Below are 22,353 nucleotides of genomic sequence, written 5' to 3'. Positions count from 1 at the left end.
TACCATTATCTAATATAGTATAGACAGTGATCCTGACCATGCTCTCCTATAGTATAGACAGTGATCCTCACCATGATGTAATATAGTATAGACAGTCATCCTCACCTTACTCTCCTGTAGTATAGACAGTGATCCTCACCTTACTCTCCTATATTATAGACATTGATCCTGACCATGCTCTCCTATAGTATAGACAGTGATCCTGACCATGCTCTCCTATAGTATAGACAGTGATCCTGACCATGCTCTCCTATAGTATAGACAGTGATCCTCACCATGCTCTCCTATAGTATAGACAGTGATCCTGACCATGCTCTCCTATAGTAAAGACAGTGATCCTGACCATGCTGTCCTATAGTATAGACAGTGATCCTGACCATGCTCTATTATGGTATAGACAGTGATCCTCACCTTACTCTCCTATAGTATAGACATTGATCCTGACCATGCTCTCCTATAGTATAGACAGTGATCCTGACCATGCTCTCCTATAGTATAGACAGTGATCCTGACCATGCTCTCCTATAGTATAGACAGTGATCCTCACCATGCTCTCCTATAGTATAGACAGTGATCCTGACCATGCTGTCCTATAGTATAGACAGTGATCCTCACCATACTCTCCCATAGTATAGACAGTGACCCTGACCATGCTCTCTTATAGTATAGACAGTGATCCTTACCATGATCTAATTCAGTATAGACAGTGATCCTCACCTTACTCTCCTATAGTATAGACATTGATCCTGACCATGCTCTCCTATAGTATAGACAGTGATCCTGACCATGCTCTCCTATAGTATAGACAGTGATCCTGACCATGCTCTCCTATAGTATAGACAGTGATCCTGACCATGCTCTCCTATAGTATAGACAGTGATCCTGACCATGCTCTCCTATAGCATAGACAGTGATCCTCTCCTTACTCTCCTGTAGTATAGACAGTGATCCTTACCATGTTCTCCGATAGTATAGACAGTGATCCCTACCATTATCTAATATAGTATAGACAGTGATCCTGACCATGCTCTAATATAGTATAGACAGTCGTCCTTACCTTACTCTCCTGTAGTATAGACAGTGATCCTTACCATGCTCTCCTATAGTATAGACAGTGATCCTGACCATGCTCTCCTATAGTATAGACAGTGATCCTGACCATGCACTCCTATAGTATAGACAGTGATCCTGACCATACTCTCCTATAGTATAGACAGTGATCCTGACCATGCTCTCCTATAGTATTGACAGTGATACTGACCATGCTCTCCTATAGCATAGACAGTGATCCTCTCCTTACTCTCCTGTAGTATAGACAGTGATCCTTACCATGATCTAATATAGTATATACAGTGATCCTCTCCTTACTCTCCTGTAGTATAGACAGTGATCCTTACCATGCTCTCCTATAGTATAGGCAGTGATCCCTACCATTATCTAATATAGTATAGACAGTGATCCTGACCATGCTCTATTATGGTATAGACAGTGATCCTCACCATGCTCTCCTATAGTATAGACAGTGATCCTGACCATGCTGTCCTATAGTATAGACAGTGATCCTCACCATACTCTCCCATAGTATAGACAGTGACCCTGACCACGCTCTCCTATAGTATAGACAGTGATCCTTACCATGATCTAATTCAGTATAGACAGTGATCCTCTCCTTACTCTCCTGTAGTATAGACAGTGATCCTTACCATGCTCTAAAATAGTATAGAAAGTGATCATCACAATGCTCTCCTATAGTATAGACAGTTATCCTTATCATGCTCTCCGATAGTATAGACAGTGATCCTTACCATGATCTAATATAGTATAGACAGTGATCCTTTCCATGATCTAATATAGTATAGACAGTGATCCTCACCTTACTCTCCTGTAGTATAGACAGTGATCCTGACCATGCTCTCCTATAGTATAGACAGTGATCCTCACCATGCTCTCCTATAGTATAGACAGTGATCCCTACCATTATCTAATATAGTATAGACAGTGATCCTGACCATGCTCTCCTATAGTATAGACAGTGATCCTGACCATGCTCTCCTATAGTATAGACAGTGATCCTGACCATGCTCTCCTATAGTATAGACAGTTATCCTGACCATGCTCTCCTATAGTATAGACAGTGATCCTGACCATGCAATAATAAGTATTGACAGTGATACTGACCATGCTCTCCTATAGTATAGACATTGATCCTCACCATGCTCTCCTATAGTATAGACAGTGATCATTACCATTCTTTCCGATAGTATAGACAGTGATCTTGACCATGCTCTCCTATACTATAGACCGTGATCCTGACCATGCAATAATAAGTATAGACAGTGATCCTTACCATGCTCTCCTATAGTATAGACAGTGATCCTGTCCATGCTCTCCTATAGTATAGACAGTGATCCTGACCATGCTCTCCTATAGTATAGACAGTGATCCTGACCATGCTCTCCTGTAGTATAGACAGTGATCCTGACCATGCTCTCCTATAGTATAGACAGTGATCCTGACCATGCTCTCCTATAGTATAGACAGTGATCCTGACCATGCAATAATAAGTATTGACAGTGATACTGACCATGCTCTCCTATAGTATAGACATTGATCCTCACCATACTCTCCTTTAGTATAGACAGTGATCCTCACCATGCTCTCCGATAGTATAGACTGTGATCGTCACCTTATTCTTCCATAGCATAGACGGTGATCCTGACCAAGCTCTCCTATAGTATGGACAGTGATCCTGTCGTGCTCTCCTATAGTATAGACAGTGATCCAGACCATGCTCTCCAATATTATAGACAGTGATCCTGACCATGCAATAGTAAGTATTGACAGTGATCCTCACCATGCTCTCCTATAGTATAGACAGTTATCCTGACCATGCTCTCCTATAGTATACACAGAGATCCTGACCATGCTCTCCTATAGTATAGACAGTGATCCTGACAATACTCTCCTTAAGTATAGACAGTGATCCTGACCATACTAATCTTCTAGTATAGACAGTGATCCTGACCATGCTCTCCTATAGTATAGACAGTGATCCTCACAATGCTCTCCTACAATATAAACAGTGATCCTGACCATGCTCTCCTATAGTATAGACAGTGATACTGACCATACTAATCTTCTAGTATAGACAGTGATCCTGACCATACTAATCTTCTAGTATAGACTGTGATCCTGACCATACTAATCTTCTAGTATAGACAGTGATCCTGACCATACTAATCCTCTAGTATAGACAGTGATCCTGACCATACTAATCCTCTAGTATAGACAGTGATACTGACCATGCTCACTTATAGTATAGACAGTGAAACTGCTACGTGAATTTTGTTATCAATGTTCATAAACTTAATTGTATCTACTCAGTCTGCATCCCAGAGTTTGTAAGAGTCTGGTTGAATGTAACAGACGAGAGTCCCAGCTTTCAATAGTCGTTATGTTTATTCACGAGTGTACTCTGAAGTTCATTATACAAAATCATCCATTTTATAGTTCACAACCTACCTACGCACATACATACACACAAACAGTAGGTGAGTTGTGTGCTTCTCCAGAGTTCTCACCACTGTTTATCACTACCCAGCGCTGTCCGTTCCATTCCCCCGAGATTAGAGGAACCTTGAGAAGTTCTCCCTGTCCTATCATAAGTTTCTCAGAGTTCTAGCCAGGTCGAGCCAAACACAGTTTAATTGTTCTCGGTATTGTCTTCGGCACACACATAAACACATTTATCTCCCTCCCAGTCCAACCTAGTTGAACTTATGTTTAATACTTGAATTATTCATTATACATGCTACATAAACAACTAATTACTAATTAGTTACATTTCGGGGTAGAATTATTTAATCATTATCATTAAACATATAAATTATTTTATCAGAAACTGACCATGCTCTTCTGTAGTATAGACAGTGATCCTGACCATACTCTCCTATAGTATAGACAGTGATCCTGACCATACTCTCCTATAGTATAGACAGTGATCCTGACCATACTCTCCTATAGTATAGACAGTGATCCTGACCATACTCTCCTATAGTATAGACAGTGATCCTGACCATACTCTCCTATAGTATAGACAGTGATCCTGACCATACTCTCCTATAGTAAAGACAGTGATCCACACCTTACTCTCCAATAGTTTATACATTGACCCTCTGGATCAGTTAGTTGGTGAAGCAGGAGATTGGCAGCTGATTCAATCAAGACACTAATTGATCAGATAAAAGTAGAGGCTCTTAAAGCGGAGGAGTTCTGCTTCCAGTCAGGATCCATAAAAGTTTTCATTCGTGAGTAAAAGGAAATGCAATTTGTAATGTGCATTGTCATTGTTTTGTGATTGATGTATCTTTAATCTTAGAACATAAACCTATATAACACGATATCATAAACCTGTATTACATTACTACCAACACAATCCCCTTCCTTAGCAGCTGGTGAATGTGTTTCCTGAACTTGGGAAATGTTTTTGTGTTTTGTCTTTATGAGAACTACCGTTCAGTGTCAACAATGTATCGTAAAAAAAATATCTGTCAAAAGTAGTCTACGCAGATGATAAGTGTTGTTTGTGGTGACAGAACTGTAAGCTGTTTTCTTCCTCTATCTCCATGCCTTTGATTACAGGCTCTTTGAAAAATATGCAAAACTCTTTGCAGAGCAATACATGTTGACAAGCCTAACAATAGAGAGTACGCTGGTGGTCTGTGTTGGGAGAGGGACCCCAGGGAGAGGATGCATCTCAGTCCATCCACCTGCTTCTTACAACGCCATCACTCAACCTCCCCGAGAAAGGCCTCTCTCGCTCAAGGCCACGTGTAAGACATGTACACGCAGACGTACACACACACACACACATATGAGCACACACACGCAGGCACACACGCGCACATACACACAAGCGTGCACACGCACATTTATACTCACACTCATATTCACTTCAGCTTTGCTGTACACTACGTATATAAAACAGTTTGCATCAAGTTCACTGCTGAAAAATAGCACACGGACGAGAACAACATCACCTCATAAAGCCAAGAGACAAATTATTCTTAATTGTTATTATTTACCAAGTCACATGATTCTGGATTTGACTGTGGACAAGCAGGCAGTGACTCACATTTTCTCCCCTGGAAAGCCTTGAGTGGGTCTGAGGTGAGAGGCAGGGGCGTCATGCACCCATTATTTTGGAGGGGGCACAAAGTACGTGAGGATGGGGGGAGGTTGTACACAGATTTCGCCTGGTTGAGTGAAAATTGTTGGAGAATAGCTTTTTCCTGCAGTCTAGAGCCATAATAATTATACCTAATGATATATCTATGTCTATTTTTCTGAATAGGTTATTGAGGCATACCTCTTTACCTGTTCAATTGTCATTTTAATGAATGCTGCACATTGATTCTTTAAGAATTAAAACAACTGTGGCTTGTCTAAAGTCTAGCAACCATGCCAGCAGGCATACCAGCTAAGTTAGTTAGACAAGCGACTCTAACTTGATTGATTCCCTGAAATGGCTTGGCAGTTGGTTGTGAGATTGGGAACCTATCTAGTTGGCTAGCTAAAGCCAACTACATAAAAAGCTTGGTTGGTAGTATTACAGAGAAACAACATTTCAGTTTTATTTATTCATCAAAAAGGAATCAATATGCTACATAACTTGATCAAAATCAAATTAATTTACAAACATACCTCCTGCGAGTCCTGCCCACCACAGGGAGGTAAAATCAAATCAAACACTGTGTCTGTCACTTGAAACTGGCTCTCTTCTTCCACTGACGATACTGTCTGCAAGCACTAGAGTAGCTAGCGTCCTGCCTAGCATGTCTTTGCTCCGTGGTGCACCTTGGAAGGAACCATTTCCTAGGGAGAATTGGGAGGGGTACTTTTTGACTGGTCCAGTCAGTGTGCCCCCTCCGCAAAATATACCTCTGACAGATCTTTTTATAAATAATGACAAATGGTAGGCTTAAAAATGTATGTTTAGTAGTTAATTTATCATCTGAAAAATAAAAAAACAGGACAAATCTACGGGCATGACACCTCTGGTGAGAGGGACTTGAAGGTGCTTGGCTGATTAGAGGTTATGATTTGGTACTCTCTGTATTGCCCTTGTGGATCAGGGCTACAGTTATTAGCATCACAATGTAGAAATAATAGATTTATAAGAGGAAGGGCTTCCACAGAGGCATTAACATCCAGTTCATCTAATGAGGCCATTGGACACACGCAAATCGATTCAGAGATTTGACCCCATGGTAAACAATCCAAGCAGTGAAAATGCACAATCTTGCCAAGTCCCCTTTGTGCACATTTGTAGTGGGGCCACAAGCTTGCAAGGGCACATACTGTACCTCTATACAGGTGCATGTGTAATAAAAACAATGTTTGAAAATGTGTCTTTTAAATCCTTTGTTGTTGTAAAGAATTCTTTACAGTCATGTTTGTTTTCCATCATATTTTAAATAACTTGTAGAAAAAACACTCTATGACACTGTCATGAAGCATTATGACCATCCTCTATCACTTTACATGGACTAAGAAAATACACTTTATGACACTGTCAAGAAGAATTATTACCATCATAATCATATAAGCCAGATAGGCCTATCACGTACATGCCTGCCTTTATGTCAGTCGTCAGTCAAAAAGAAGTTGTCTTGTCCTGCTCTTAACATCTGCTCCTGCATTCATCCCAGTCATCAGCAATAGACCAATGGGGTACATTTAACATTTTAGTAAATTAGCAGATGCTCTTATCCAGAGCGACTTTCAGTTAGTGCATTCATCTTAAGATAGCTAGGGGGGACAACCACATATTACAGGCATAGTAAGTACACTTTTCCTCAATAAAGTAGTTATCAGCAAAGTCAGTGATGGAAAGTGGGGTGGGGGGGTTCAGAAAAGTAGTTTTTTTTCTCTGAATTATATAATTACTGGTAAGTGCATGTCTGACATCAATGTGTGCGTAATACAATGATAATTTAACTACAATGAGCAATTTCAGTAAATGTTATATAACATAAACATACTGTTGACAAGTAGGCTATGGTGAAATGAAATGTTTTGCTTTGTGTGGTATGCTTTGTGGGTTTTGACACTCTTTTATATGCTATAGGTGTCATAACCAGCCATAAAATAACTACTGTGGGATGTTTTGTGGGTTTTGACACTCTTGTGTAGGTGTCATAACCAGCCATAAAATAACTACTGTGGGATGTTTTGTGGGTTTTGACACTCTTGTGTAGGTGTCATAACCAGCCATAAAATAACTACTGTGGGATGTTTTGTGGGTTTTGACACTCTTGTGTAGGTGTCATAACCAGCCATAAAATAACTACTGTGGGATGTTTTGTGGGTTTTGACACTCTTGTGTAGGTGTCATAACCAGCCATAAAATAACTACTGTGGGATGTTTTGTGGGTTTTGACACTCTTGTGTAGGTGTCATAACCAGCCATAAAATAACTACTGTGGGATGTTTTGTGGGTTTTGACACTCTTGTGTAGGTGTCATAACCAGCCATAAAATAACACAGTACATGGCACAACAGGTCTAAATATATGGGTCATGACAGTGTTATGACCATATTATGGCAGGTTATGACAAGTTATGTCAGCTGTTATGACACATTATGACATGGTTATGACCGTGTCATAACGTGCTATGATGCTGGGTGTCAAGTAAAGTGTTACCGATATGGCATATGCAGGGATGAATGTACATTGTTGTGTTTCATGTTAGAGTATTGGGATAATTAGGATTACTTTGTAGTTTTGTTTTCTCAGTCCCCAATGCCCACTTTTGATTTGAATTGTTGTTGCGATGACTCAGCAAATGTTGGCCAGAAATTGGGGCATCATAGTTCTTGTGTTCTACTACATGTTTGATACGTTTTATACCTTGCTGACCAAGACGACTCCTAACGGGACTTTTTGGAGTTTTGAACAGAGATCAATTAGCTGTTTATTTGTAGGTATGTTCCAGTGTTTTCATTAACAAATGGGAAGTTAGTGTTTAGTTTAGAACTTAGTTCTCTGAGTCTTTTCTTTACCCTGTCATTCTCAAAAACAAAGAAAGAAGTATGCCAGCCTTTTCTTTTTCCCTCTTGTGTTACTTTAGGCAACAGAATCCCCCAGACAACTCTGATCTGAACCAGAACTGCAAAATCACACATCTCACTCAAAACCCATATTCAACTCACTTTAGCAATGATTATTCACTCAAGCACTAATGGTAAGATACCTCATTGGCTGTCACCATCACAGCCTTATCATGATTGACAATGGTTTTACCGCCTGTTCTCGCCTTCTCATCTCCGATGATTCAGTGGCGGTTAAGACTTGACTGCGTGCCGTTCCTTCATTCAGCACTTGAGTTCGAATCTCACGGTAAAGGAGGAGGTATTATGTGTGAGAGAGATGGAAAAAGAGAGAGAGACTCGTTTTTCTGGGAACAATGAAGATGATTCTGTTTGGGAGTGCATTGCACAGCATAGTGAATGATTATTTCAGCCTTTTGAACAGATCTGGATCCCGGAGTAACGTTAGATTGTAGTGGTGCTAATCTTCAGCCACTTCAGCATGATCAAAGGATTAGGCAGAGCAGTATTCTAATCATCCCCGGCGCCCAGCGGAGACATGGAGGCGCACGTCTCCACCGAGAACAATCTGTGATTCTGAAGACAGAGAGGCCAAATAAGAAGAGATGAAACCCTCATTTAAAAAACAGACAGGTAGAGGAGAGGAGAGGCAAAGGAGAGAAAAGTCCAAAACAATTTTTGAAACTCTAATATTTAGTTCTATATAAACTCTTGTTCTTCGAACTGTTGTTCATATCTACTTAAGTTACTTTCTCACAAATATAAATATACCAACTTTTCAAATATAAGCTCTGCAAATGCTCTCTCGTTTAATACATTCCAATTTAACAGCTATTTGTGACCCGTCAAACTTCAATGATTTCGATACCTGTTAGTCTTCTTCTAATATCTCATTAGCTTTGTGTGATCAGTGCAGGTCTTTTGTAGTCCAGGTGGTTCTGAGGGAAGCCCACCTCTGTACTATCCTGTGTGTAAGTTAGTGTTAGCTAACTATGTGGTTATCTGCCTCCCGTCCATGTATTCAGAGCCAGTGCCCCTGCCTTATCAGCAGTCTGTAGCTTGCATGCTCAATCGCCTGATTTGTCAAGGGTGACTCCAAAAGATTCTGATAGGCACTTTGCAAATCACCCAGTTGATCTAAAATATCGACCAGCCACAAAAAGTCATTACACACAATAATGGCGGGTGGGACCTTGGACGATGTGACTTAATTAGGTTTCAAATGCCTTCAAAAATGCCTTCAAATGGCTGGGCCCTGGGAGAGTATCACACACACCGCTGAGTCTTCACTGACATTACAGCTGGAGAAAGACTACTACTGCTGACAATACTACTGCTCCTGCTGATACACAATATTAACTAACTACAGAAATGGAATTGATTGATAATCCTAACGCTATTATCATTCTACTACTACTACTACTACAACACATAATAGGTTCATATTAATACTTTCTGTTGAGGTGTTCAATATGTACTTTGGCTGTATAGTTCATAATTGCTGTATCGCTGTAGAGCTGTAATTATGAGATATTCTTTAGATTGCCATTTTGTCAGGGTGGTTACAGTCATTAGCATGTTTTACTCTATTGCTTTGTCTGTATTTCACTGTGTCTCTCTGTGTCTCTCTGTCGCTCTCTCTGTCTGTCTGCTCAGTACGAGATAATGATTAAATGAGGGAGAAAAGCAACACAAGAAAGTCTCTCAACAGTAAATGACATGTTTTCCTAATGACATTTAAAAATAATTGCATGTAAATTGTGTTCAGGGCTTTGATAGGAATGAAAACATGCCTGGTGTTTAAATGAGTGTTCTATTTACCCTCTCTCTGCTTGTCTGTGTGTTTGTCTCTCTGCCAACCACAGTGTCATTGGAGAATCTATATTTTAGAGCAAGGTCTCTTATTCTGCATCACAAACTGATGAGAATATTTTTTTATATCTGCACTGATTAAATTACTTTCCTTTTGAGCTCATTCCAATTTGTTCAACCTCACAGGCACAGCTTTTGATAGGAGATGATCCTGACCAATATTTATAAATTCACCATGATATATCTAGCTTTTGAAACAAACCTCAAATAAATAACATTCTTTTTTGATTGATTTAGTGTTTGTGTGTGCATCGGTACTACTGTATAAATGTCTGATTTACATAATAAACGCACCAGCAATATCACTATCAAGACTGACTCTCCTCCAACTCCTTTCATGACATTATTGAATCATAGCCTAACAGTCACCATTCTCTCTATTTCTTCCTTGTTGTGTAGAAAACCAAGATCTCCACGTACGACAAGATGTGGGAGTTTATGAGCAGTCGGAGGCACTCTGTGATGGTGAAAGATATTGACGAAGGGATCCATCGAGTTCTCACCTCGGACTACGCCTTCCTGATGGAGTCTACCACCATCGAGTTTGTCACCCAGCGCAACTGCAACCTTACCCAGATAGGGGGTCTCATCGACTCCAAAGCCTACGGCGTGGGAACCCCCATGGGTACGTCCTCCTCTCAACATAGTACAACACACACGTAGACCTACTTCTCAAGCACAATTTCTGCAACTACTCTCGCCTATTTCGACAGTTAGGACAAAAGACTGGGTCATACTCCCACACACAGTACATTCTCCATAACCCTGAGACATGACCCATGCAATAACATTCAGTATCATAGCACCCTGCAGTAAGATAAGGTTTATTATGCTGTTTATTAACAGCCCCCTACGCTATAGCATGTTTATCATTTAATAACACTGCATACATACTACATATATAATGCTTTCATATTATTCAATAAAGTTACTCAACAATCCAGCACACTAATCTATAATAGGAAAATGCTGTATAGATCAAATCAAAATGTATTGGTCACGTACACAGTTTACAGCAGGTATAAAATGTGCAGTGAAATGCTTGTGTGCTAGCTTCATCAACACTGTAGTACAATAATCAATATCAAATATCAGATTTGCTCTCTCTGACTTTTCAAACAGAATGACTCCCTTGCACTAATGAGGTGTGTGTGTGTGTGTGTGTGTGTGTGTGTGTGTGTGTGTGTGTGTGTGTGTGTGTGTGTGTGTGTGTGTGTGTGTGTGTGTGTGTGTGTGTGTGTGTGTGTGTGTGTGTGTGTGTGTGGAGCACCCAGGGACCCTAAGGGGCAAAGCATCCGATGAAAGAATGGAGAGAAGAACTATCTGACATACAGTTCAAGTGGGAAGTTTACATACACTTAGGTTGGAGTCATTAAAACTTGTTTTTCAACCACTCCACAAATTTCTTGTTAACAAACTATAGTTTTGGCAAGTCGGTTAGGACATCTACTTTGTGCGTGACACAAGTAATTTTTCCAACAATTGTTTACAGACAGATTATTTCACTTATAATTTACTGTATCACAATTCCAGTGGGTCAGAAGTTTACACACACTAAGTTGACTGTGCCTTTAAACAGCTTGGAAAATTCCAGAAAATTATGTCATGGCTTTATAAGCTTCTGAAAGGCTAATTGACACTATTTGAGTCAATTGGAGGTGTATCTGTGGATGTATTTCAAGGCCTACCTTTGCTTGACATCATGGGAAAATCAAAAGAAATCAGCTAAGACCTCAGAAAAAAATTGTAGACCTCCACAAATCTGGTTCATCCTTGGGAGCAATTTTCAAATGCCTGAAGGTACCACATTCATCTGTACAAACAATAGTACGCAAGTATAAACACCATGGCACCATGCAGCCATCATACTGCTCAGGAAGGAGACGCGTTCTGTCTCCTAGAGATGAACATACTTTGGTGCGAAAAGTGCAAATCAATCCCAGAACAACAGCAAAGGAGATGCTGGAGGAAACAGGTACAAAAGTATCTATATCCACAGTAAAACGAGTCCTATATCGACATAACCTGAAAGGCCGCTCAGCAAGGAAGAAGCCACTGCTCCAAAACCACAATAAAAAAGCCAGACTACGGTTTGCAACTGCACATGGGGACAAAGATTGTACTTTTTGGAGAAATGTCCTCTGGTCTGATGAAACAAAAATAGAACTGTTTGGCCATAATGACCATCGTTATGTTTGGAGGAAAAAGGGGGAGGCTTGCAAGCCGAAGAACACCATCCCAACCGTGAAGCACGGGGGTGGCAGCATCATGTTGTGGGGGTGCTTTGCTGCAGGAGGGACTGATGTGCTTCACAAAATAGATAGCATCATGCGGAGGAAAATTATGTGGATATATTGAAGCACCATCTCAAGACATCAGTGAGGAAGTTAAAGCTTGGTCGCAAATGGGTCTTCCAAATGGACAATGACCCCAAGCATACTTGCAAAATGGCTAAAGACAACAAAGTCAAGGTATTGGAGTGGCCATCACAAAGCCCTGACCTCAATCCTATAGAAAATTTGTAGGCAGAACTGAAAAAGCGTGTGTAAGCAAGGAGGCCTACAAACCTGACTCAGTTACACCCGTTCTGTCAGGAGGAATGGGCCAAAATTCACCCAACTTATTGTGGGAAGCGTGTGGAAGGCTACCCGAAACATTTGACCCAAGTTAAACAATTTAAAGGCAATGCTACCAAATACTAATTGAGTGTATGTAAACTTCCGACCCACTGGGAATGTGATGAAAGAAATAAAAGCTGAAATAAATCATTCTCTCTACTATTATTCCGACATTTCACATTCTTAAAATAATGTGCTGATCCTAACTGCCTTTAGACAGGGATTTTTACTCGGATGAAATGTCAGGAATTGCGCAAAACTGAGTTTAAATGTATTCGGCTAAGGTGTATGTAAACTTCCGACTTCAACTGTAAATGAATGGAGAGGGTGTTGGGCGGTGGCACGCTGGTTTACACGTTGTGTGCGGAGGTGCAGGATTTGATTATGGAGCTCAGCAGCAGATTGTCTTAATCCTGTTACACATGCAGCTCCCGGCAACGGCTGCCACAAATGAAAAGGAAAAACTCCTTGTAAGTACCTGAGTTATAAGGGGAAGATCGCTCTGGGGCATCCCTACAAGACAACTTAACACAATGACCTGCATGCAAAGGATGCTGGGTTTTTTGTGTCCTCTGTCATTTATTTGGGGAGACTGGGAGGTGGAGGTTGTCTGTCTTTCTATGTTTGGGACACTGAAGAATTGTGGCTTTTATACGCTACGCATATGAACTCTAAAAGGTTTTGGTCTAACAGTCTCCCTGTTATTTAGCTTGTTGTCTAACACATTGTTCAGTATGCAGCAGGACACATGCCTTTAGAGAATACAACACATTGTGTCCCATTTCCCTAAGAGGATGGATAATTCTGTCCTTTATAACATCAGTGGCTATTTGCTCCATTTGTGTATGTTTTATGTATTTCTCGGTCATAAAGCACAGGGCCATTCAGTAAATGACTGTATGCGAGAGCAGCAGAGAGGCTGTGTTTTCTCTGTGTGATTGTGTTTCCTGAGTGATTTGTCCTATAACAATATTTGTTATGTGTGACCAGGGTGTTGGCGACAGCTGGAATGGAATATGCTGCGTTGGTTGTGATGCGTTTGCTAGGAACAATGCAGGAATGGGTTTGTCGGTGTGTGTGTGTGTGCATATACGTGTGTGAGTGTATGTCTTTGCATGTGCGCATATATGGCATTAATGTGTGTGCATTTGTGTTAAGTGTGTGTGGGTCTCCAAATGCATTTGTCCGTATGTGTGTGTGTGTGTGTGTGTGTGTGTGTGTGTGTGTGTGTGTGTGTGTGTGTGTGTGTGTGTGTGTGTGTGGTGTGTGTGTGTGTGTGGTGTGTGTGTGTGGGTGTGTGTGTGTGTGTGTGTGTGTGTCTGTCAGGCAAAGGTTTAGGTTGTGCATCGCACACATCGTCGGTCCGTGCTGAAAAAGGATGTTTAGCATCATCACTCCCTTGTGGCCCATTCACACGGAGCAGAGAACAAGGCATTTAAATTGCTAATCCTACCCTTTTAGTAGCCGTTACCATATGTGTCCTGTATTCCCATACAGCCTGGCCATTTAGCATATATCTCATTGACTTTAACAGAGAGGAGTTGTCTGCCTGCATTAGTAGCTGGGCCTTGATAGTTCAGTGGTGTACTTGGTTCTGAGTCCCTCTGGCAGCCGCTCCCCAAGTCTGCACTGTAATGGACAGAGTTAGTGTTAGTTAGCACGGCCGTCCAGATATTATCCATCTCTAATGGGATATTTACTGCATTGGCAACGGTGGTTAATTCAGAGTATAACATTTAGCCCATAGAAGAGGAGAGTAGACCAGAGCGAAGTATATACATCTGGTAGCTGATGATATTAGCAGGGGCGGAAATCCCGGGGGACACGGGGGGGACACAACCCCCCCATCCTGGGAAAAATATGATTTGTCCCCCCCAATATATCACTGAAACATAACTATGTAATTTAAATCATATTAATAATACGCAATGAAAGCAATTGTGCTGATTATAGACACTTAATAGCGCGTTTTTAAGTTTCAAAAGATTGTGACCCCCCCACCCTTTGCCTCACAATGGTTCGATCCACTGCCAGTTCCTTAGTTGGCAAGGTAACAGAGGGGTCGTATCCACTGTCTGAAAGGCACTCAATGAACGTAACTGACGTGAGGTTAATCCAGTCAATCGCGCACACACACTAGCTGAATATGCAGAGCTAGCGCGCAAATATTAACTATTAAGCTAGCTAGTACCTATTCCATTTATGTGGCCTCGTCAAAGATGGAATCTTTGCTATCGTCAATTTATTCCAAGATCAGCATGCAGATGATGTAAGTTAGTGCTTCAAAGTCCCTGTGATAAGGTTAGCGATAAACTGGATTCCAAACTGAACAGAACTACACTCTCTTCTACCATTGTCTTAAATATATTTAATGGTCTCGTTGCAAAAGCTAAATTGTCGCAAGGGAACTTTTATTTATTTATTTTATCAGAGTATTTTTCAATACACCAAAACGCAAAGTAAGAACCCTAGTAGCCTAATATCTCAAAGACTAGTTGATAGAATGTTCATAAGAAAGAAATGAAATTCTAATGGAAATGTTTCACAATGATGTCATTAGGCAGAGCAGGCAACAGATGGCACACAGACAGCAGAGTTGGGGACAGATATGCAGGGACAGACTGGCAGAGACAGGGAGTCTCAGGTAAGTTTGTTGAGTCTTTGTTTGACAACATTATGAAAGGTTCTCCATTTGTTTTACTTGGAAAATAGGAACATAATTGGAAAATGCCATGGATACCCCCACTCTCAACTTAAACTGGTGACTGAACTAAGATTTGTTAAAGGCAATGGTATTGCTGTTGTGATTAGTTGTGTAGTTTTCGGTACCGGTAGTTAGGAGTACGGCAAACACCTTATTTCTTTGGTTCCTCAATATACATTTACCATATTACAATGTAGGCTATGTGTTACAGCACTACTTTTGGTGTCCCCCTCAGGAATTGCTCTTGAGAAAATGTCATGTAATTGTCCCCTCCAAAGTTGATATCAGATTTTCGCCCCTGGATATTAAATGAGAACAGATGAAAGTAGGACCATTGTGAAGTTGTATTTGAAGGGGATTGTTGTTGGCCTACATAAGGTGGAGTGGAAGGGGGGAGGGACACAGGAGCTGTGTAGCTGTGTGTCCACATTAGAGAGTGAAGCCCCATAGTGACTGTAGTCCTATTGTACCTATGGGGATAGATCTCCCCGCTCAGCCTTTAATGTGTGTGTATGGACGTCCTCCCTGGAGAGGTCATTAAGTGGAGTCATGCACAGTAGCGTATCAAACATCTGTCACAAGTTTGTTTATGCGACTCGCGCCACACGGCCGCTTGTGATTAAACTGTTACTTCCTCTGCTCCATACGTCCATAATCTCAGGAGGCTCTGTCTCTGCCCTCCTTCCTTCCCTCGTCTATCTCTCTCTCCGTCTCTCTCGCCCCTCCCCATCTCTCTCTCTGCCCCCCTTCTCTCTTTCCATCTTTCTCTCCCTCTCTCATTTTCTCTCTTTCTTCCTCTCTCCCTCTTTCTCTCCCTCTGTCTCTGTCTGTCTCTCCCTCTCTCTTGCTCTCTCTCTCTCTTGCTCTCTCTCTTTGCTATCAATTTTCATTGTGTTTCATTAGGCCTTCTTAATCACTTACAGTATTAGGGAAGTGCATATTTTGCATGTCAGCAGGTTGGCGTTTCCTGCCGTGCAGTGCGGGGAAGTTGTCGCGATGGTTCCCCCGTGGGTTGTTTAGCTCCGGATCATAAACGACAGTGAACATCTCTGTAAGACCTGAATGGAAGGTTGGGAAATGGGACATCTCTGAGGGCGTGACCCACCTTCTGTTTGGGCAGCGACCTTCCTGTCCTAGTCCTGTATATCAGAAAGAGAGAGCGAGAGAGAGAGGGAGGAGAGAGGAGAGAGAGGGACAGAGGGACGGAAGGACAGAGAGAGGGAGGGAAGGGTTGAGGGAAGGAGGGAGGAACAAAGAGATGGTGGGGGGTGGGGAATGAGGACAAATGGAGAAAGGGAGGAACAAAGAGATGATGGGGGTGGGGAATGAGGACAAATGGAGAAAATGTGACAGACCTAGCTGGGGTGGAATGAAGATGTCAGTCTAGAAGAGTCTGTGAACTACAGTTTACCAGAAAGTATATGTGAGCACAAACAAAGCACAGGGTGGAATATGTTTGCAGAAATGTTTTGATAATAACAGTATTCTACAGGCATTTAGAGGTAATTGCAGGCCCTGAAAGTAATAACTTTAAATATTTACACACATCCATTTGCTCTCTTTTATATTTCCCCCTGATCGACTTAACATGCAAAACAAATCTGGAGCTGTATTACAAAGAAGGAAAACAAAATCTTAGAACAAGGCTAAAAATACGACATGTACTTGAGCATGCCCGGAACATTTTCCATGCTGTTTTGAGGAGAGACAATGCATTAGGGATTGGTGTGCTGTTACTCGCTTTGATCTGACAGATTACAGCTATGTGTCTTATTCTGGATTCACGATGGTCTGTCAGTTCCCTCTCCTATGTTTCTTCTGTTGGAGAATTATGGCTCTACATTTATGTCTACCCCATGTTGCGAGGGCCTGTTTTCAGCTCTTCACATTTACATATTCTGTTTATCACTGAGAAACACAACATGCTAAACTTTCTCCTCCATCTCTCACCCAGTACGACTCAATAGAAATAGAGTACTTCATTTCCATTCTCTAACTGCTTCTTCACCCATCACGTCATTGGAAGACACGAGAATACACAGTATATATTAACCACAATACAATAATGCTGTGGACTCTATAGTGATCTCAGGCTACTGCCAACACATTTCCATAACTATTTTATCAATTTTTTAAAGAAAAGTTGCAATACTTTTGCACACATTGGAGTAAGGCACAATTCAAATCAAGCTGGGAATTAATCAAATGACATACAGTTGAAGTGGGAAGTTTACATACACTTATGTTGGAGTCAATTCAACTCGTTTTTCAACCACTCCACAAATTTGTTGTTAACAAACTATAGTTTTGGCAAGTCGGTTAGGACATCTACTTTGTGTATGACACAAGTAATTTTTCCAACAATTGTTTACAGACAGATTACTTCACATATAACTCACTGTGTCACAATTCCAGTGGGTCAGAAGTGTACATACACCAAGTTGACTGTGCCTTTAAACAGCTTGGAAAATTCCTGAAAATGACGTCATGGCTTTAGAAGCTTTTGATAGGCTAATTGACATCATTTGAGTCAATTGGAGGTGTACCTGTGGATGTATTTCAAGGCCTACTTTCAAACTCAGTGCCTCTTTGCTTGACATCATGGGAAAATCAAAAGAAATCAGCTAAGACCTCAGAAAAAAATTGTAGACCACCACAAGTCTGATTCATCCTTGGGAGCAATTTCCAAACACCTGAAGGTACCACGTTCATCTGTACAAACAATAGTACGCACGTATAAACACCATGGTTTCTCAAACGATTGCCTCGCCTGGTTCACCAACTACTTCTCCGATTGAGTTCAGTGTGTCAAATCGGAGGGCCTGTTGTCCGGACCTCTGGCACTCTCTATGGTTGTGCCACAGGGTTCAATTCTTGGGCCAACTCTCTTCTCTGTATACATCAATGATGTCGCTCTTGCTGCTGGTGATTCTCTGATCCACCTCTACACAGACGACACCATTCTGTGTACTTCTGGCCCTTCTTTTGACACTGTGTAACATCCACACACTAACATCCAGATGAGCTTCAATGCCATACAACTCTCCTTCCGTGGCCTCCAACTAAATACAAGCAAAACTAAATGCATGCTCTTCAATATATACCTAGGTGTCTGGTTAGACTGTAAACTCTCCTTCCAGACTCACATTAAGCATCTCCAATCCAAAATTAAATCTAGAATCGGCTTCCTATTTTTCAAAAAAGCATCTTTCACTCATGCTGCCAAACATACCCTCTTAAAACTGACCATCCTACCAATCCTCGACTTTGGCGATGTCATTTACAAAATAGCCTCCAACACTCTACTCAACAAATTGGATGCAGTTTATCACAGTGCCATCCGTTTTGTCACCAAAGCCCCATATCCTACCCACCACTGCGACCTGTACGCTCTCGTTGGCTGGCCCTCGCTTCATACTCGTCGCCAAACCCACTGGCTCCAGGTCAACTACAAGTCTTTGCTAGGTAAAGCCCCGCCTTATCTCAGCTCACTGGTCACCATAGCAGCACCCACTCATAGCACGTGCGCCAGCAGGTATATCTGGTCACCCCCAAAGCCAATTCCTCCTTTGGCCGCCTTTTCTTCCAGTTCTCTGCTGCCAATGACTGGAACAAACTGCAAAAATCACTGAAGCTGGAGTCATATATTTCCCTCACTAGCTTTAAGCACCAGCTGTCAGAGCAGGTCACAGATCACTGCACCTATACATAGCCCATCTGTAAATAGCCCATCCAACTACCTCATCCCCATACTGTATTTATTTATTTATCTTGCTCCTTTGAACCCCAGTATCTCTACTTGCACATTCATCTTCTGCACATCTACCATTCCAGTGTTTAATTGCTATATTGTAATTACTTCGCCACCGTGGCCTATTTATTGCCTTACCTGCCTTATTTTACCTCATTTGCACACACTGTATATAGAATTTTTCTACTGTATTATTGACTGTGTTTGTTTATTCCATGTGTAACTCTGTGTTGTATGTGTCGAACTGCTTTGCCTTATCTTGGCCAGGTCGCAGTTGTAAATGAGAACTTGTTTTCAACTAGCCTACCTGGTTAAATAAAGATAAAATAAATAAAAAAATGGGACCACGCAGTCGTCATACCTCTCAGGAAGGAGACGCATTCTGTCTCCTAGAGATGAATGTGTTTTGATGCGAAAAGTGCATATTAATCCCAGAACAACAGCAAAGGACCTTGTGAAGATGCTGGAGGAAACAGGTACAAAAGTATCTATATCCACAGTAAAACGAGTCCTATATCAACATAACCTGAAAGGCCGCTCAGCAAGGAAGAAGCCACTGCTCCAAAACCGCCATAAAAAAGCCAGACTAAGGTTTGTCACTGCACATGGGGACAAAGATTGTACTTTTTGAAGAAATGTCCTCTGGTCTGATGAAACAAAATTAGAACTGTTTGGCCATAATGACCATCGTTATGTTTGGAGGAAAAAGGGGGAGGCTTGCAAGCCAAAGAACACCATCCCAACCGTGAAGCATGGGGGTGGCAGCATCATGTTGTGTGGTTGCTTTGCTGCAGGAGGGACTGATGTGCTTCACAAAATAGATGGCATCATGAGAAGGAAAATTATGTGGATATATTGAAGCAACATCTCAAGACATCAGTGAGGAAGTTAAAGCTTGGTCGCAAATTGGTCTTCCAAATGGACAATGACCCAAAGCATACTTCCAAAGTTGTGGCAAAATGGCTTTAACCTGTTATGGCTAGGGGGCAGTATTTTCACGGCCGGATAAAAAACGTACCGATTTAATCTGATTATCACTCCTGCCCAGAAACTAGAATATGCATATAATTATTGGCTTTGGATAGAAAACACCCTAAAGTTTCTAAAACTGTTTGAATGGTGTCTGTGAGTATAACAGAACTCATATGGCAGGCAAAAACCTGAGAAGATTCCATACAGGAAGTGACCTGTCTGACAAGTTCTTGTTCATCTTGGCTCTTTTTATTGAAGACTGAGGATCTTTGCTGTAACGTGACACTTCCTACGGCTCCCATAGGCTCTCAGAACCTGGGAAAAAGCTGAATGATATCGAGGCAGCCTCTGGCTGAAACACATTATCGCCTTTGGTAAGTGGCCGATCAGAGGACAACGAACTTAGGCGCGTGCACGAGTCGACCCCATGCTTTATTTTCTTTCGTCTTTTTACCTAAACGCAGATTCCCGGTCGGAATATTATCGCTTTTTTACGAGAAAAATGGCATAAAAATTGATTTTAAACAGCGGTTGACATGCTTCGAAGTACGGTAATGGAATATTTAGAATTTTTTTGTCACGAAATGCGTTGTGCTCGTCACCCTTCTTTACCATTCTGATAGTGTCTTGAACGCACGAACAAAACGCCGCTATTTGGATATAACAATGGATTATTTGGGACCAAACCAACATTTGTTATTGAAGTAGAAGTCCTGGGAGTGCATTCTGACGAAGAACAGCAAAGGTAATACAATTTTTCTTATAGTAAATCTGACTTTGGTGAGTGCTAAACTTGCTGGGTGTCTAAATAGCTAGCCCTGTGATGCCGGGCTATCTACTGAGAATATTGCAAAATGTGCTTTCACCGAAAAGCTATTTTAAAATCGGACATAGCGAGTGCATAGAGGAGTTCTGTATCTATAATTCTTAAAATAATTGTTATGTTTTTTGTGAACGTTTATCGTGAGTAATTTAGTAAATTCACCGGAAGTTTGCTAGTTCTGAACGTCACATGCTAATGTAAAAAGCTGTTTTTTGATATAAATATGAACTTGATTGAACAAAACATGCATGTATTGTATAACATAATGTCCTAGGGGTGTCATCTGATGAAGATCATCAAAGGTTAGTGCTGCATTTAGCTGTCTTCTGGGTTTATGTGACATTATATGCTGGCTTGAAAAATGGGTGTCTGATTATTTCTGGCTGGTTACTCTGCTGACATAATCTAATGTTTTGCTTTCGTTGTAAAGCCTTTTTGAAATCGGACAGTGTGGTTAGATTAACGAGAGTCTTGTCTTTAAAATGGTGTAAAATAGTCATATGTTTGAAAAATGGAAGTTTTTGTATTTTTGAGGAATTTGTAATTCGCGCCACGCCCATCATTGGCTATTGGAGCAGGTGTTCCGCTAGCGGAACGTCTAGATGTAAGAGGTTATTAAGGACAACAAAGTCAAGGTATTGGAGTGGCCATCACACAGCCCTGACCTCAATCCTATAGAACATTTGTAGGCAGAACTGAAAAAGCGTGTGTAAGCAAGGAGGCCTACAAACCTGACTCAGTAACACCAACTCTGTCAGGAGGAATGGGCCAAAATTCACCCAACTTATTTTGGAAAGCTTGTGGAAGGCTACCCGATACGTTTGACCCAAGTTAAACAATTTAAAGGCAATGTTTCCAAATACTAATTGAGTGTATGTAAACTTCTGACCCACTGGGAATGTGATGAAAGAATTAAAAGCTGAAATAAATCATTCTCTCTACAATTATTCTGACATTTCACATTCTTAACCTCTCTAGGATCGGCGGGACGAAATCGTCCCACCTACATAACAGCCAGTGGAATCCTGTGGCGCGTTATTCAAATACCTTAGAAATGCTATTACTTCAATTTCTCAAACATATGACTATTTTACACCATTTTAAAGACAAGACTCTCGTTAATCTAACCACACTGTCCGATTTCAAAAAGGCTTTACAACGAAAACAAAACATTATATTATGTCAGCAAAGTACCAAGCCAGAAATAATCAGACACCCATTTTTCAAGCTAGCATATGTCACATAAAACCAGAAGACAGCTAAATGCAGCACTAACCTTTGATGATCTTCATCAGATGACAACCCTAGGACATTATGTAAACAGAGACAAGAAGCTCAAGGAATGGTCAGAGAGGGCACTTCCTGTAAGGAATCTTCTCAGGTTTTTGCCTGCCATATGAGTTCTGTTATACTCACAGACACCATTCAAACAGTTTTAGAAACTTTAGGGTGTTTTCTATCCAAAGCCAATAATTATATGCATATTCTAGTTTCTGGGCAG

The 22,353-nt window shown here is 41.1% G+C and overlaps 1 protein-coding gene across 2 annotated transcripts in view; it reads left to right on the top strand.

Moving 5' to 3' along the window:
• The window catches only part of LOC106578944 (glutamate receptor ionotropic, kainate 2), a 310,913-nt gene that overhangs the window by 273,551 nt on the left and 15,009 nt on the right, over window positions 1-22,353 (top strand). For both annotated transcript variants that reach the window (XM_045701495.2, XM_082961526.1), the window contains exon 15: window positions 10,384-10,609. In XM_045701495.2, the coding sequence (XP_045557451.1) occupies window positions 10,384-10,609 (226 nt within the window). The remainder of the gene's footprint in view (window positions 1-10,383; window positions 10,610-22,353) is intronic.

The sequence above is a fragment of the Salmo salar genome, chromosome 02 (assembly GCF_965601325.2).
Source record: "Salmo salar chromosome 02, fSalSal1, whole genome shotgun sequence".
NCBI classification, from domain to species: domain Eukaryota; kingdom Metazoa; phylum Chordata; class Actinopteri; order Salmoniformes; family Salmonidae; genus Salmo; species Salmo salar.
Note: the sequence above shows the minus strand (reverse complement) of the source record. Positions and strands in the feature narration are given on the sequence as shown.